Below are 18356 nucleotides of genomic sequence, written 5' to 3' on the forward strand. Positions count from 1 at the left end.
AATGGAAAGTAGCGTCTTGTTTTACATATAACAAATGCTATTTCAGTAAATAATAATAAATGTGAAAATCGAAAACATAAGCACATTATTATGTAAATAACTTGAATACGTTTATAATAATTCAATTACATTCAATTCCGACGAACACTTCTAAAATGGAAGTTAATTTTAATGACGGAAGCTTTTAAAGTCCAATTGCGAATTCAACATAAATGATAGGAATTTCGTTCAGGGTGTGATGACGTCACTGTGTTATATTCAGTATACTTATGTAACACTTTATTTATTTATTTACTTAAGTACTTTCAGTATCGTTTCTTATACATATGTAAATATGAGGTTTATTTAGCGTTTTACTATATAAAATAGTTTTAAGTCAATTTTGTATTGTTAAAAGCAAATACTGGCGTACATAACATTTGCTAGTACTTATATTTAATGAATAGTTTTAGGTTTACGTTTCGTTTAACACTTTGTATTCTTCGAGTAATAAAACAAATGATTGTTTTAACACGCTAATTAAGGGAACTACTTATTTCTTATAAAGGAAGATTAAATGATTTATACCTTTACGATGTGTGATCTTTAGATGCTGAGTGAGAAAAGATACGTAATGCGAACGAATAAAATTGGTCAAATATGCGGAAAAACTGTATGTTTAAAATGCATAGATAAAAATAGTTCGGATCAACTTATACAAGATAACAAGAAAAATCATATTATTAAAAAAATACACACACACGAGACCTGTACAACATATAGTTAATTATAAACTCATCTCAGTATAATGTAGTTATCTCTATCCAAGACTGAGAGACTCATTAACGTGGTAAATATGGTTTACAAAATAATTATTGCTTATAACGGCTTATACCGCTTACCCACAACTTATTTACGTAAAAACTAAGGAATATAGACAATAATACTACGAAAATGTTTATTCCAAATACAAATATTTAAAATTATTCCTGGAGTCTGGAATCCGCGCGGCCTTCAGTGTCATGCTGGAAGCCCCATCAGCTGAGCATTCTACTTTTGGCTGAGAACTGTTTTATTTATAGTTTTTTTTTCTAAATCGTTAATAAGTTTTGTAAATTTTGTTTTGTTGTTTTTTATTTTTGTATTTTTCTTGGGCAATAATTTTTATGATCTTTGTTCCTTACAAATAAGATTTTTATCTAGCAATACTAAAATTACCGTGGTATTAGTGCGCTTGATAAAACTTATAAAATCAGAACACGTATGCCCCAGATAGAAACCTATTCAGTTTTAGTTCTTATATATTCCGATTAGGATGTTATCTTTGGAAGCACAGTCTAACTTTTTGCACAGTTTGCTTTTTATTGAAATTGAAAAATAATATAGTGAATTCTTTTCGTGAATAAATCTGACAAAATAAACAATTGTCAATTCAAATTTTCTGTACGATTGCGTGGAAAAAATTCTGTGGTCACATTTTCTGTGGGTAATTCGATTTTAATTTGCATTTCTCTTTTCCGTTAACGTTTTTACCATGTAAAATTCAATTTTGTGCGCGAGGTAAGTAATTAATTCGATTAAGCCAAATTAATTTTGGTAAAGATTAACTTGGGTTAAATAATGAAAGTGCATTAAAGTGTATTTTTTGATAAAAGAAATCAACCATCAAAGAGAAAAAAAATTGAATTGTTATTCAAAGCATTTGCTTTTTTTATATTACAAATACATACATAAGTTAAATTATAATTTGCCAAGTTTCGTCGTACTAGAATAGGATGTAATGTAAGAATTTTATATAAAATAATTACGTAAATATTTGTTAGTTCTCAATTTATAGAAAAGGGTAACCATAAGCCATAATTGGCCCTTTTAATGTTGCCACCAATAACTTAACATATCATTTCTGATACGACTATTATGTGAAACTGTTGTGAGCTTTGATTAGTCAAGTCACATCATTGTTCCGCGAGTTTGTAATACCTTATAATCATCCACTTCCCCCTATCCCTTACGGAGAGTTGGCACAGTATGTGCTGCTCTTCCATACATCTCTATCAGCCGTCATATCTGAATCCACACCCTTCTTAAGCAATCTCTTTCACACAATCCATCCATACTTTTTTCGGTCTTCCTCTACCTTTGTAGCCTTCCACATTAAATCTTAACACTTTCTGGTTTATGTCCCCATCGTTAAGTTCGTAATAACTTAGCAATGAAAAAAATGTCGTTTGTTGGAATATACTACTTATTTGAAATGCCTGTTCAAGTTAACAGCTGTCATGTACAGTGCTGACAGGCTTCCGGTACAAGTGCTCGTCGAGGTTATTCATAGTACTTCAAATGACAAGGGTATTCGAGCGTAAAACATTTTTTTAAATCCATTTATTTCATTTAAATGAGATTTGTTTTGCTTTTTTATCTTTTAAATAACAATACATACGAGTATACAGTGAATATGCAAATGAGAGAAGGGTTGACGTATGAAGCCAAAGGTTTGTAAAGGGTAAGATTTCCATTCACTGTAACATATATGTAAGCTTTCTTACCGTAGTTGTGTTGTAATACTCGTCCAAAATGTATAGACATCTCTTTCGCTCTCCTTGAAAAATATGAAATAGATCTTTAAGTCATGATGTTTCGGTAATCAGTCATAAAGTTTAAATTTAAATAAATAAAGCAAACATATTTGATTGTATACTTTAGTTTTAAATTTAGTACAAAAATAAATGGACTTATCCAAGTTGTTTTAATATTATTGTGTTATCGCAAATTTTAGTTGGAACTAAATTTAATTAAGCAAATGAACAAAACTTTTAAAAGCAAAATTTCTCACAGCTCCAACCAGAAAGCTTTCATTATGATCAACAATTAAGTACTAACTTAGTTGAGGTTAGATTTTATTTCAGCAAGTTGTTATATTGCTTAACAGGCGTTGGTGTTATTGAAGTTAATTCGGCAAATTCAGGGAAATCTAAATTTTGTTTAGAAATAATTGCTAATTTATATAATACTAGATTTTACTCGCAACTTCGTCTGAGGCGAATTAAGAAAATATATTCTATGCTAATCAGTGATAACGTAGCCTTATAATGATGAATGTACTTTTGAAATCGGCCGAGTAGTTTTTGAGTTATTTTATTCGTATAAAAATACAAATCTTTCCACTTTATAATATTAAACACTTCAAAATTATTGAAATGATCACTTATTATTATAAGGATAAGGAGATGATGATGATGAGTACGGATCATTACGGAATACCTTATAGGAATCAGCTTTAAAACCTAAGCTTAGCTAGTTGATAAGTTTTCTAAGTAGAAAAAAACTCTGAAAGACACCTCGCATCCTGAAAAGACCTGTCTCTTGAAAGGTTTCTTTAGATTGCTCATTGAAAAAAGTGCTTTAAAATATGTTTTCATCGGGTAGAGAGGATAAAATGGGGTTTAATAGGAGACTGATACCTATATAAGGAATGAATAAAGTACATTACCGAACTTTATTTATTTACTAGCTTTCAAACCCGACTGCGTCCGAGTGAAACTAAAAGATTTTTATATAAAATAAACAGCCTATGTGTTCTTCCAAACTTTACTGTGCCGGTGGCAAACTCTTAACATACATCTACCTATTCATCCATCCATCTAAACTTGTACATATTGTATTTATAATATTATTAAGAAGTCAGGTATTTCTCTCGATTTTTACAATATTATATACAAGTTGTGTGAATATCGTACAAAACCACTACGCTTTTGTATGTTCAGTTACCGTGCATTTACGTAGGAGTGTTGCAGGCTTTAAACTACAAACAGAATACTAAACTTGCATGTCAAGTTGCTTCGACTTTGTATACGTATGCATTAATTTATAATTAAGTGTACGCAAGTTTAGTATGACCTATAAACGTATTCAAACAGTTTGTAAATTCAATGCATGAATGCATGTTTCAACTAGAAACAACACGTAAGTTGTGCGAAGTTAAATTGTTTTGATTTATTTTTTATCAGTTTGCAGCCACTGCTTTTGTAAATTTTATTAATAAGTAATAAAAACAAGGAAATCGTTGTAAAAGAAAAACCCAAGAAAACCCATAGAAACGCAAATCAATCTTCTATCCTATATAATTATTTGCTATACTTCTAGGATAACCGGTTCGTATTTCTGATTAAATAAGTTTTTATGTAACTTTGGTGAATACTGTTCAAAACACGCTAAGTAATTCCGAGAACGCGTCTAACTTAATGTAAAGCTGCTTCGTTACTTACCCCGGGCTTTTAACTTTCAAACTTCTAAACATGCTCTTGACAGGCAGAGTTGTAAATAAATATAAAATAGAAATTAAAAAGGGTTTTTTGAAACTTTATTAACATTTTTTAATTCTTCAATCAAATCAATTGAATTATTAGAAACATCTCTATAACAATAAAAAAGTTTTACTCAATTTATATTTATTACAATAACTAAATAATACACAACTAGTGTCTTTTAAACTTTTGAAAAAAATAATTAAAACCAAACATTATCTACAAAAATTCTAAACGTTCATAATCTATTCTAAATAATGTATTACTCGTAAATAATAAAAGAGTTAAAACAAAACTTTTAAAGTGTTATCTTATAATCTAAATCTTTAAATGAATCATTTCTGGAGGACAATTAATTCTACTTTGTACGGGTTTACGGCTTACGGTTCCTACAGATAAGAACTGAAGTATAATAAACAATTCTGTTTTACCAACATTTTATGGACTTCAAGGAGTTTAAATCAGGACTAGCTTTAAATAATTTTAGAAAATCATTGAGAGATCTTAGAATCTAGGAAATATTAATCGGTGGTTTTGAATGTTTAGTCAGTTCTACTAAATTCTTGTAAATTGGCAGATAATAATCGTATTTTGGTACCCTATCTGACAGTGACGTCATTTTTTAGCCATCTGAGCCTCTATCTGGCAATGGGGGGAAAGGCCCTTATATAATTCGTCAACGATATGTTATTACTAACCACATAGTGTATTATACATAAATACTTACCTACTGGATACATATGTAATGAAAAAAATAGCGTTTCGGTTCGTAAAAAACACAGTAAAGTCATTACTTTTTACGTTTTAAATTTGGAATGTTTTCAAATAAAGCATGAAAGTCAAAATGATACTCGAGAGATTAAAGTTTATTTACAACTGTAATCGAGTTTTTAATTTGCATTGAGATATAAGATGGCGGAGTTCGCAGGCCGAATGTGAATGGAATGTCACTTTGTCCCGAACTAAAATTACTAAATTGACATTTGCTGTTTTAACGTTCATAAAATGTGCCATTTTTATTTTACGATGTTTTTATAGTTTTCTGAATGTATTTTTAATACAAAGTTAATAAAGTAAAGTTACCTTGTATTTAAACTAACAGCAAGTCCAGTGTATAGCGTTGTTCCAACTCAATTAATTCTTATTTTAAATTCCAAGATGAAAGGGTTACAAGGAAATTTAAGCCTTTAACATAAATTTAATTAGGCAAAGTAATAGAAATTATCAATAACTGTCGGCTTCACGATTCGTATGCTAATTAACCAAAACTCGGTGAGGATTCTAAAACAGTCCTTTATTGAGCTTCAACGTAACCTTTTAACTAATTAATAGGCTTTTGTTCTCGTAACTTAAGTCAAAGGTAATATCTAAATTATTACTCTGACATTCATCGTGTTGAATATTTGTTATAACCTAAATAAAACGGTTAATTCGATTAATTGTATTTCAACAACGTATGTTCCTGTTACGTAATTTATTTATTAAATTTTCCTATTTACGTAATTCCTTTGGTGTGTTTATTACCTCTTAAGACTTAAGGCTTAGTCGCATTGGATTATGCGAAATCACTTTAAAATTATTTTACACTAGCTTTCGCCCGCGACTCCATCCGCAGGGATTAAAAAAAAATAATGAGAAGCCTATGTGTTCTTCCAGACTATCCTCTAAATATAAACCAAATTTCATCGAAATTCGTTCAGCCGTTTAGGCTACAAACTCTAACAAAAATCCATCCTTCCAACTAAACTTTCGCATTTATAATATTAGTCCACTATGATTAGTATAATTAAATGTACACAATAATCTTAAAGCAACGCAACATTCAATTGAAATTGGTGTATCAAATGCAGGAGATTTACGTCTATGTCGATCAGGTTAAGTTAGCATTTATGTGCTACGACGTAGCAATTCCGTACTACATCGTAGCAAAACTAAACTGCAAATTGTCATTGTGAAAGATAATTCAATTCTATGTATCATTTCAAATCTTTTTTGCTTTATACATTGTATAAATATATATTTTTTTCTTTAGTTGTGACTAGTTGGACAAATCTCTACAAATTCAGATTTATACAGTTTCCTAAAAGCCGAAACGGGGGCGGCAATGTTTTATGCTTAATGTGACAGGAATAATAAATAGAACACGTACGAAGTAACTACGATGTGGGTCAAATTATTGTTTTTATGATACAGTACTAGCTTAGCAGATAAATGTTAGGACTTGGTTTTAATTATGGGGAAAACAACGAGTTTTGCTCAAAAAATATATAATAATATTGTTATAATAGCCTTGATTTTTTTTATTTTAATTTTACAATTAGTTATTTCACCATTCTTTTTTTTATATAATATAAGGTGGCAAACGAGCAAGCGGCCACCTGAGTCCACCGAAATGGAAAGCGACTGTTGCCCATAAACATCCACAAAATTCTTTAAATGTTTAAATTATAAAGAACACTGTAGTGTAACTTCTATGTCGATTTCTTTCTTAATATAACGCACTTATTTTAAGCAATATTATGTAGAAGATTATAGAGCATGTTTCAATATTGTCCATGAACAAAGGAAATGTCGTAATAAATAACAAAGAATGTTATCATGTTAGATAAATATCACATATCTACGAAACATTGCGTATTTTAATATAGTTATTTCGGAACACGTGATTTTTGGCTTTATCATTGCAAAATAATAGAAATATTGTTTAACATTAGTGTAACTATTATTTACGTGCGTAAGTTGGTTTGACAGTGGTAGAGCCCGCTTTAACATCTTCACACGAATGGGTCGGCTCGCCCGGTGCAATACCACGACCACACAAAGGACAGGCGTGTAGTGGGAGCAATTCCGCGTTTCGTCTGATGAGTGTGGTGCCGAAGGCCCCATTTTAGTCCCTTTCCCGTCCCACCTTTTTCTTTAAGAGAAGAATGGATGGGAAAGGGATTTAACGGTGGAGGAGACGCATAGGATGGGGAAATATCCTCTTTACATGCTTCTCCTCTTTCGTCGATTTAGGATAGGCAACGCATCTGCAATTGCGGATGTGTATAAGCAGCGGTCACTTCGCCATTTCGGCGGATTTAGGTGGCCACTTGCTCGTTTGCCACCTTTTTGTGTAGAAAAAAAGTTATTGGAACCAACCTTTGATGTAGCCTTACATTAATTAACATGCACTGTCCCGGGTTAATTGGTTATAAAATATTAAAGCTCGTGTTACTTAAGAACTTTAGTAAAATACGTGCTTAAGATTGAAATGAGCCATTATAATCTCACTAATAATATAAATGTGAAATTTTAGATGGATAGATGGATGTTTGTTAGAGTTTGTAGCCTAAACAGCTGAATGGAACTTGATGAAATTTGGCATAGATGTAGAGGATAGTCTGGAAGATCACATAGGCTACTTTTTTTTTAAATTCCTCGCGGTCGGAATCGCGAGAGTGGTTATTTAAAAGTAAAGTGTCTTTAACCTAATTGAATCCGCAACCAGAAGTTTCTATTTACGAGTTTTGAAATCATATTACTTTGTTTATAACAAAAATAATATTTTCAAATGCTCTGTTCTCTTAATATTTAACTATTGACGCTTCTTTCTGTTATCGATAACGAAATAAGTGAGAAATCTCAACATATGCTGTTTTATTTTTGATTTAATATCATTCATACCCGAGCAAACCTAAAGTTGTAGCTTGTATTTTATAAATAAAAAAAAAGAATTCAGTTCAAAGTGAGTGCAAATATTTAGAAGCGTCGAGTTAACCTTTCCCGATGAACAGGCCTGCGGCGTTCTCTGTTAATTACTGGAAATCATTTTAATGAATGTTTTAATGAATTCCTCAAAAGTATTGCCGCTTTTATTCAAGACATTTCCAAAAGGCTTGAAGATTAAAAAAGTTGAAATTAGCCTTATTATGTATTCTTTAATATCTTTCTTAAATAAAACTTATAATTAAGTAGATTTACGATGAATTTATTAGATTTGTTAAATTAAATAAACTTTCCTCCCATTTCTTTTGACTATGAAACTTTTATTTCTATACAAGCTTTCGCCCGCGACTCCTTCCGCGTAGAATTAAAAAAAAGTAAGTAGCCTATGCGTTCTTCCAAACTATGTTCTACAACTATGCCAAATTTCATCGAGATCAGTTCAGCCGTTTAGGCTACAAACTCTAACAAACATCCATCCGTCCAAACTTTCGCATTTATAATATTAGTAAGATGACAAGGACAATAATTCCGTAAGTAAAGTAAATAATTTAACTGTTGATAAAAATTATGAAACAGTTTCGATCGCCTTCCATTGAAACAAGATACATTTTTCCGTTAACATAGACTAAGGAAAATATCAATAAAAGGACATTTTATTACAATACTTTTATAATATAATACAATATTAAGTATATTAAACAATTTAGTATCGCTTTTGTCATGTTCAAGGCGTAATTGCAATGTAAAAGCTCCTGTTAATGAAATTACCCGCAATTGGGGACGTCTCCCTGCTATAAAGGCCTTCATTTTGGTATTATTTCATATAATATTACATTTCAGTAACTGATTTTTTATATCCGTGTTAATATAATTTGTGGTCAAATAATTAAATGATTACACTATCAGTAAAAGTTTATAAAATATAACAGTACTACGTACTTCATTAAATAAAAAAAAAAACTCATGGGTAAAACACCGGGTTCATGTAAATCGTCCGATTAAAGAAAAAAGTAAATTCAAGATTTCGTAAAAACGAAACGCTTTGGGGTTTATATAATAAACTCCGAGTTTCTTTGTGTACAAATGGATTTTTATATATTCTCTAGCGAATTATAGCAATTTAATTTAAATGGATCCATTAACTTGTACTAATATAAATGCTGGCAGGTTATAATTTACGCGCTCGGCTTAATTCGTATTTAAATATTTTCCCGAGGGTTATATTTATTTAATATTAAAAATATATATTATGTCGAGCACATATATCTCTAATTAATCAAATTTTATTTTAAATTGGTTTGTAACCTTATTAAAAATAAACTATATTGTGAAACTCATGCAGACGTTTGCAGTAAAATTGCATGTTTCGCACACGTGTACTCGTAATATATTTATTGTAAAATCCAAGATTGAAACATAAAACTGACTAGACGTTGATACAAGAGCGACATTTTCCTTTGTAAAAACTTTATGTGATATTTCATCTTCGCTAAAATACACGACGAAAGGTGAATATTTGACAATTTTCTGAATTGTAAATCATGCATTAAGATTTTGATAAAATATTTTAAGTAAATTAAACTGTAAAGAAGATGTATTAAAGTATCGCATATTTAATTTTGTGTTGCATTTTCAAATCTCTTTGAAGCATTATACATTTCAGATGTCATTTTCAAAATTACTCTTAGAATAAATATTTTACTTTCCATTTGCGTTGAGAACATTCCTTTGTGTCATAAAAAGTAAATAAATTATATCTGATAGCATTAGAAAAATATTGTTAGACATATTTGTGCAGTACCTTGTAGTTACTGAACTTAAGAAATTCATCCAACGTTAGAAGCAAAAGTAAATATTTGAAATTTTAAGAAAACTGACTCCGCGCTCACACACCGTACATCTATCTTATACATCCGTCATACGTTTTATTACGAAAACTGAGATAATTCTTTACAGATTATTTGATATCTCTTTACAATTTAACGCCTAAATTAATAATAATGTAAATTCCATGCTTATATTAATACATTGTTTTAATATTTTATGTAAATTGTGACGTATATTTACTAAAACAAATTGTAAACTCAACTCCATCCTATCGAGTTTATAATTTTTTTTTCTTGAGACACATTATTTTTGCATATCTCACCTTTTCTTAATTTTGTTATCATTCTGGTTTAACTAAATTTTTTTCACTGATAAAAGGAAAGCAATCTGAGAAAGAAAACTAATGTAAAAAGTTGTTACTTTGAAGAAATTTTTTTCCATAGTTTTTGATGTAAACGCATTAGTTTCCTTCACTTGACAATTCCTTTGATAAAAATAACAAAGCGAGAATGATGCGTGGAATGGAAAAAACGCTTGGCATAGTAATATATTACATCTCAAAGTGAAACATGTATTATAACATTATTATCATACTAATATTATAAATGCGAAAGTTTAGATGGATGGATCGAAGGATGGATGTTTGTAAGAGTTTGTAGCCTAAACGGATTTCGATGAAAGTTGGCGTAGATGTAGAGGGTAGTATGGAAGGAAACATAGGCTATTCACTTTAGTTTTTTTTAATTCCACGCGGACGTAATAGCTCGGCAAATCTAGTATAATATAAGACGTACAAAACCAAGTAATTCCAAACTTGAATTCTGTGTTATTAAATTCTTAATGTACCAATCAGTTTCTACTACCTAAACACCTGTGCTGGAATGTATTGCTATCTCTTTTTTATCTGAGAGATTAAGAGAGAAGTCAATATCCACATCCCTGTAATAGCATTTAATTAGTTTACACTACAGAAGTGTTGCTTTTCAAGTTGAAGTATCTTCTAGATTCTACTGACTCCAGGGAAATAAGGCAAGTTTGTTAAGAGGTTTCAGGTATATTATCTAGTACATTTCTCTTGGTATCCCTGAAGTATAATAGAACTAATCGTATATCTAATTTCCATTCCACAATGAATACAGAAGTACCGTACATTTTTTGTCTTTGAAATAACAGTAATCAATATGATTTGCACACCTGTTTCGGCAGTGAAAACCCATGCCATTTAAAGACATTTCCATATTCATAGTATGAAATTTCTACTCAAATAATGTAATACTCTATCAAATAGCGAAAAGCTTTTACAGTGACCCTCGAATATTGAAACTAAATTTGATTTGAGAAGAGATATTGGCTATGGATTGGTCCCCACAGACTTGGTTACATTTTAATAAAAAAATGAAAAAACACTGAGCTGTATTTTAGCGTAATTTTTGTTTAAATTTTATCTAATACTTCGACCTTAGTATATCTTAGATATAAAATAAATATTAAACGTAAAGAAATATGTGTTTAAAGCATATGTTTTGTGTATAAATGTCTGACATTGCAAGCTTAGCCGTCATATATCTCAACTTACTGCTTATATCGTAATTTTTCTACGTAAAAATACTTTGTAAAACTAAACACATTGTCTGAAAGGTTAAGACTCTAGACTTATAAAAATAATGAATAGGTTTATTCAATGTTGGAAATAACCCTTGTAGAAAATCATACGCGTATTGTAAAATATGTGAGAGAAAACGAAAATTAATTCGAAGAAATTTTCTTTATGCAATAAAATTCGTATATTTGAAATAATAATCTTGTTGAAATTTCACGTATATTTTAATAGTAAACCCTTTTTAATATTTGTACTCTAAATATTGTGAGTGAAATCCTTGATATCGTGGATTTGGAGGAATTACAATATGAAAAGTGCTGTGTTTTGAAATTTACCTCTGGCTAAAATATATTCAAACCTTCATAATGAAGTTAAAATTTAAAAAAAAAACTAAAACCCTATGGAGATTAACAATCTCTTTTATTAAAACAACTATAATACGTTAATTCCATCCAATGATATAAATTTTAATTTAACTAAAGCCAAAAAACGAAATATGTAGGATGATCGACTTTCAAACTTTTTATGACTTAGTTTTAGTTAGAAGTGAACTTAAAATCTTCCAATCAAAGTTACTTACTAAAGAATAATGTTAAAACTTGATAAAATAAACTTTCATATTTTATGTTAGTTTAGAAGTTTCTTTTATATTACGCCTAATAAAAATATTAAACCAAACAGAAAAAATATTCACGAAGTGCTAACATAAAACAGCTGAACAAATTTACGGTAAAATTAAACATTAAATTTATATAATGAATGGCAAACCGCTGGGGATTTTGAGCTTATGGCGGCTAGGGATAGGGTTCAGTTGTTAAGCAAATTAATTTAATTACTTTAAGAAATTGTCCTGAAATTAAATAGCGGTAATTATTATTTTTTGTCGAAGTGTAAATAAAGCTATAATAACATCAAAAAATAGTAATTCTTAATTTCTATCTAGAATAAAACTTTTAGAATTATGGTAAAAAACGTAACGTGCAAAACGACTTACAAAAATAAACCGTAATATTCTCATATTTTTATTCCACTTTCAAATTAACAAAGATAAAAACTGGATCAAAAAACAAACGCGCAAACGGCAATTCATTTCCTCGCAGAATGTTTACGTATATTTATGAAGCTACAATTCCTTGAATAAATACAATTTATACGATCATACGAAATAAATTCAATCTAGCATCGAAGGGAAAAAATGTAATAATTCGATATTTTCTCAAACATAAATAACGTGCTGACAAATTCCAAATCTGCTTATCTAGAGGATTCAATTAGGTTCGTTCATGCATTTATTGGTTTATAGGAATAGAGGGATGAAAATTGGTTTTAAGATAGGCAAAAATGTAGGTGTAGATAAAAAAAGGATAAGATAAGACGATTTCTGGTTCGATTATAATATGAGCAGATGTTTGTTGAGATTTGAAAATGAATTGATAGTATCAATTTTGTTTTTCCCCCATTTACATTAAATCAAATAAGTCTATATCTAGTCTAGTCTATAGTAAATACAAATTAAGATATGTATTACAAATGAAATTAAAAATAGGATCCCTTCTTTCCAAATTGGGATAAGAATTCTTTAGTTAAGTTAATACTAAGTAAAATTAATGTGGACTATTATTCAAGTTAATGATGATAAATCGAAAACCACCTTTTCGACGTTCACTTAACTTTACGTGTAAATCTTAACGGCAATTTATCAGAACAAAGATCTGTTCGTTACTACTGTAATACGAATAAATTTAAATTATACTAGTTAAATTCTTCAAAATGGGTCGATACACTTTACACATTAATGATTAGATAGCTTGTATATTTGATTATGTTTAACTAAATTTTATACTAGCTGTTGCTCGCGATATTGCCCGCGTGTGATTAAAAAATGATAAAAAGCATAGCTTATCTTACTCACTGATAACGTACCTTGTTAATGGTAAAAGAATTTGAAATCGGGCCAGTAGTTTTTGAGTTATTTCAATACATACAAAAATACAAATCTTTCCTCTTTAATTATATTAGTATAGATTATGTATTCAATATAAATCAAATAATCGAAAGAATTCTAGCACATTATCAGTTTAACTGAAAACATTTTTCAACGTAATGTTAGTCAACATATTTTAACTAAATCAAGTATGGCGACAGAACAAACGTTATAGTGTAAATGTAAACAGATTCATTGTCAACAGTCTATTAATTAAATGGCCGACTTGAAGCGACGAATATGTGGGGGCGATAAAATGTAAACACATTTAACGACCAAACCACGAATAGTTGCATAACATCATGAGTTAACTCTTAACAGTAATAGATCAACTATTTAAAAAAGTAATAACTATCATCTTTCTGTATACAGGGTGTATCTCAAATATATATTAGGGGCGCAGGATCAAAACCGTATTAGTTGATGACCTAAATGTCCGTCTTTGGTTTTACTTTGAACCCAATGTATCCACCTCTGTAAATGTTTAAAGTTATTACATTTTTTTTCTTTAATTGACGTGAGTACAGAATAGAGAATTAAAATGTTTATTATAACACACTATGTTCTCTACATAGCAACCAAGAAATTAGTTCAAAACTAATATTCCACTAAAGTGCATAGTTCGCTAATGCAGCGATATTCAACGTTCTGTGTATTGTTTTGTAATTTCTAACATTTTGTGTTACGAACAACATTACCTCAAATTTTAGTAACAGTTACATTTTTTTTTCTGTTATTTAACGTTTGTAGGGAATATGTTGAATGGGCTCTTGGAGTTAATTTTACTACGTCAATTTCTTTGTGTAATAAGATGACATTTTTTTGTTTCAGGTTTTCCTTGTAAACATGTGATGTACGAAAGAGCACCTGACGTAATTTATTTTATTAAATAAGAGAAAACTAGACTGGAGTTTGTCATTTTGTAAAATATCGTTGCCATTGTTATTGTTATTGTTGGATAGTATTCATCATATTAAATAAATCCATTAAATTACTTCATCTTGTACTAGTTGTTGCTCGCAACTTCGTCTGCGTGATATAAAAAATATAGTCTATATTACTCACTGATAACGTTGCTTTTCTAATGGTGAAAGAATTTTTATAATCGACCAAATAGTTTTTGAATTATAACAATACATACAAAAATCCAAAAATACAAATCTTCCCTCTTTATAATATTAGTATAGAAACCCGTGTTATCAATACCGAAGCAGAAGAACAACGATGATGAATACATGACTGACATTGTCAGTACATTCTGCGCCCCGTTAAATTTTAATAACAACAATAGCGACACTTCAACATTTTTGAACCCGTCGACATCTCCGTCGCCGAAGCACGAAGCGGCCACAACGCTCTTGGCGCCCCCCGCCCCCTCGAACCGCGCCCTCCGCGCCCTGGCCCGCAGTGCGAGGCGCGACGCGACCGCGAACAAAAGTTAAATAATACTCGCCCTGAAGAAGGATCCCCGAAGGATCCGAAACTAGTCGGTGCCGTCACCGGAGAAAAAAAGCGTGAGTTGAGCCGTTTTTAATTAATTAGTATAGATATAGTATTTTTATTACGTTATTATTATTTATTCAATTGTCTTAATTAAAATGTCTATAAAAACTAGTTACTAAGCAAAACATGTTATATTTTTTAATAATTAATTAAACTAGGAGTGCTTTGAATAAAAAATTACTTTCTCGACTTTAAAGAAGACTGTACAAGCAAAAGAAATTAAAAACTATAAAGTTAAAGCGTTAATCCTTGCCTGTGAAATTCTTTAAGATATACTTTTTTAGATAAGCTATTGTTTTTTTAGGTCAAAGTCATCTGCAAACAAAATTAACTTTTTTATTTACTTATGATACTTCAGAGCTTTTGTATAAGATACTGAGAATTATTTTTATATTTATAGATTCACAGTGTTATTTTATTTAATGTCAATGAATCTACTTGAAAAAAAATTGGGAAGTTGTAATCTTATAATCACCGATGGAGGGATCAGTGTTGTTAATAAAAATACTCAATCTTTTTTTTTATTTTATTGATGGGCTTATGGCTGCGATTCCTTCAGCCTAGGATTTAAAAAAAAGCAAACGTAAGTAGCCTGTGTTCTTACTAAACAAACACTATCCAGATCTACACCTATGCCAAATTTCATCGACACCCATTCATCTTAGGCTACAAACTCTAAAAAAAAATCTTAGTATAATTAAATCTACAAGTTTCTGGTAAATACAAATAAGGGAATTAATAGTTAGGCGGACATTATAATAGACAGAGCTAGCTATAGCGAGAGATGAGTATATAATTAACAGGTGAAGTATATTCATAACTGTAAGCGTGGCTTATTTTTAGGTATTTTTGGTAGTTAAATTAAAAAAATATTTTTCAAAAAGCTGCCATCTAGGGATCGAAACGCTAAACCATTACCCTGAGGTATGTATGAGAATTAAATATTTGTCTCTACATCGTTCGCGCTACTTGGGATTTCCCACGTTTAGGCATGAACTTACAGATGGCACTGAAAATAACAAAACATGTTCTGTTTTTTTATATGTTTATACTATATGACAATAATGTAATAAATTCTATGTTTATGAATTAAAGACGTACAAAGAAATTGTTTAAATTATTTCGAACCCTTTGCATGCTTAAATTATTTGATGTAAATATGTAAGTGTTATTATTTAAGAGAATTCAGCGTCTTCCATACATAAAAGGATTTTTTGGGTTCGTTTAAATGTACGATCAATTTTCAATAGGTAAACATTTTATCTATATTGATACATAAGTCCACACACTCAGTTGCGTTTTTTCGTTGAGTAGTGAAAACATGTAAATGGGTATAAGGTGGTATAAGGTAAATTAGTAAGGAAGTTTTCAGATCACATTAGGCAATGAAACAACAATTATTTAGTAATTAACTATTCATATATTTCCATAGTATCTCTTAAAGTTATAATCTATAATGTTCTAACGCTCCGCGCTTGCAATATTTGGTTTAGGTCGAGAAAAGACGAATTAACAGTTATTTTTTTTAAAACTTAATTATAATCAACAGTCGAACAATCCAAAAGATTACATTTAATATGATAGTAAATGTAAAATTAGAAATATGTTATAATGTTAATGTGATCCGTTAATTAAATCAAGAATACTGTTTCTCCGTTTCTTTAAACGTGAATTAAAAAACACTATCATAGTGGGGAATGTTAACTTTGGTATAAAATATTAATTACAAACAACAAAACATATCAAAACTCAAAGACACTCGAGAAACGACGCTTAATTTTAACATAAATTAGAAAAAAAATACTGTTTAATTAAATTAGTCTAAGTCCAGTTAAAATATATTTACAATAACTGGAGAACTTAAGTAAAAGGAAACAGATCCTGTGCTTCTACGAATAGAATTGCACTGAAGTAATGAAATATTTAATATATAAATAGTACATAATATAATGTATACTGGGATAGTATTTATACATTATTATAAAATAGATATTCTAATATTTAACAGACTATAAGATTGCGTCTATTAACATTTTTACTAATGCACCATATACGTAAAGGCTCTACAAGTCAAGGCTAAATTTCGTAGGTACCGTTAGTTTTTTTTTGTATTTTTTAATACCTATAAAAACTATACATTGAAAACTTCTCTAATTTTTTTTAAATAAAGTACTCTAACATCAAATCAACTATCAAAAAATTCAAGATCTTACTCCGTCAACGCCAAAATACCAACTATTTAGTACCAAGAGTACATTAAAAATTACTAAATATACATTAAGATTTCCTCGTTTACATTTACGCGCATAGAAATAATGGCTAAATCGAGTTATATTTTTTATTTTAATAAACACAATCTTTTCTATGAGGTCTAAAAGGTAATATAAATCAAGGTCTTTATTTGTTCTTGTTTCGAATTAAGATAATGATTCAAACTGTTTTCACAGTTCATTATTGAATTTCCACTGATAAAAATTGTATAAACATATTACCATCCCTTTCTCCTTGAAGAACCAGAGACAATAATTTATACAATAATTAAAGCAGTGGAACACTACCCTAAGTTGTTCTACTAAATCTGAAATTCCAATATTAATTTTGATATAACATAGAAGAGTCGAATCAAATTCTCTCTAATAACTATACAAAGTTAATCATAGCATTTTAATCAGTCAAGCGAAGATCTAAGCTTTTAATACAATTTTTGATTTAAATGCAAATGATCAAAAATACACAAAATTGCACGAACAAAGTCCACACATATCCAATAATACCATAGAGATTACAGGAATGTATAGAATAGGCAAACTTTGTTATTGCATAAATGAAAATATAAATCATACGTAATAATTACGTAAATTATTGCAAATTTAATATTGCACAATCATTCCCAGATATGAAGAAAATAGATATAGTGTTTCTACTAACATTACTACGCATTGAGGCGTTTTAGTATTTTCTAACGCGTTCGCACTGCCGAAACTTTAACATAATAAACATATTATTACAGTTTCTTTCCAAAATGTGGACTCCGCAAGTGGTTGATTTGATTTGGCACGTCTCTTTTGTCCGACGTGTCCGAATCACATACAATCATAGTAACTGTTCTAAGCAGTGGAGTCGTGCGACGAAGGGTTCGGTATGATGGTGCTCTGGTGCTCGCGGATCTTCCTCATTTCCTTGGACATGGACATCAACTCGCCTTGCAGTTTGATCTCCCTCTCACGAAGGCATTTGATCTCGTTTTGCCATGCCTGGAAAAAAGTTTATAATTATATTATAAGATGTTATATTTATATTGGAGATATATTTTTTATCTAAAGATTCTCCACAAAGGTTAGTTTTTTATATTTAATTACATTAAATATATGGTAATCTATATTAATATAATAAAGCGTAAACACACTCTACTTCGTGGCGTAGGATGTGAGCAATCACGGCATATTTTTGA

General features: G+C 29.9%; 1 protein-coding gene across 8 annotated transcripts in view; it reads right to left on the reverse strand.

Moving 5' to 3' along the window:
- Positions 1 to 17067: 17067 nt before the first annotated feature.
- The window catches only part of LOC106105193 (rap1 GTPase-activating protein 1), a 197409-nt gene continuing 196120 nt past the window's right edge, over positions 17068 to 18356 (reverse strand). For all 8 annotated transcript variants that reach the window (XM_013285460.1, XM_013285457.1, XM_013285459.1 and 5 more), the window contains one exon: positions 17068 to 18159. In XM_013285460.1, the coding sequence (XP_013140914.1) occupies positions 18013 to 18159 (147 nt within the window). In that variant the 3' untranslated portion in view covers positions 17068 to 18012. The remainder of the gene's footprint in view (positions 18160 to 18356) is intronic.

This window comes from Papilio polytes, unplaced genomic scaffold, assembly GCF_000836215.1.
Source record: "Papilio polytes unplaced genomic scaffold, Ppol_1.0 DF823177.1, whole genome shotgun sequence".
Classification (NCBI taxonomy): domain Eukaryota; kingdom Metazoa; phylum Arthropoda; class Insecta; order Lepidoptera; family Papilionidae; genus Papilio; species Papilio polytes.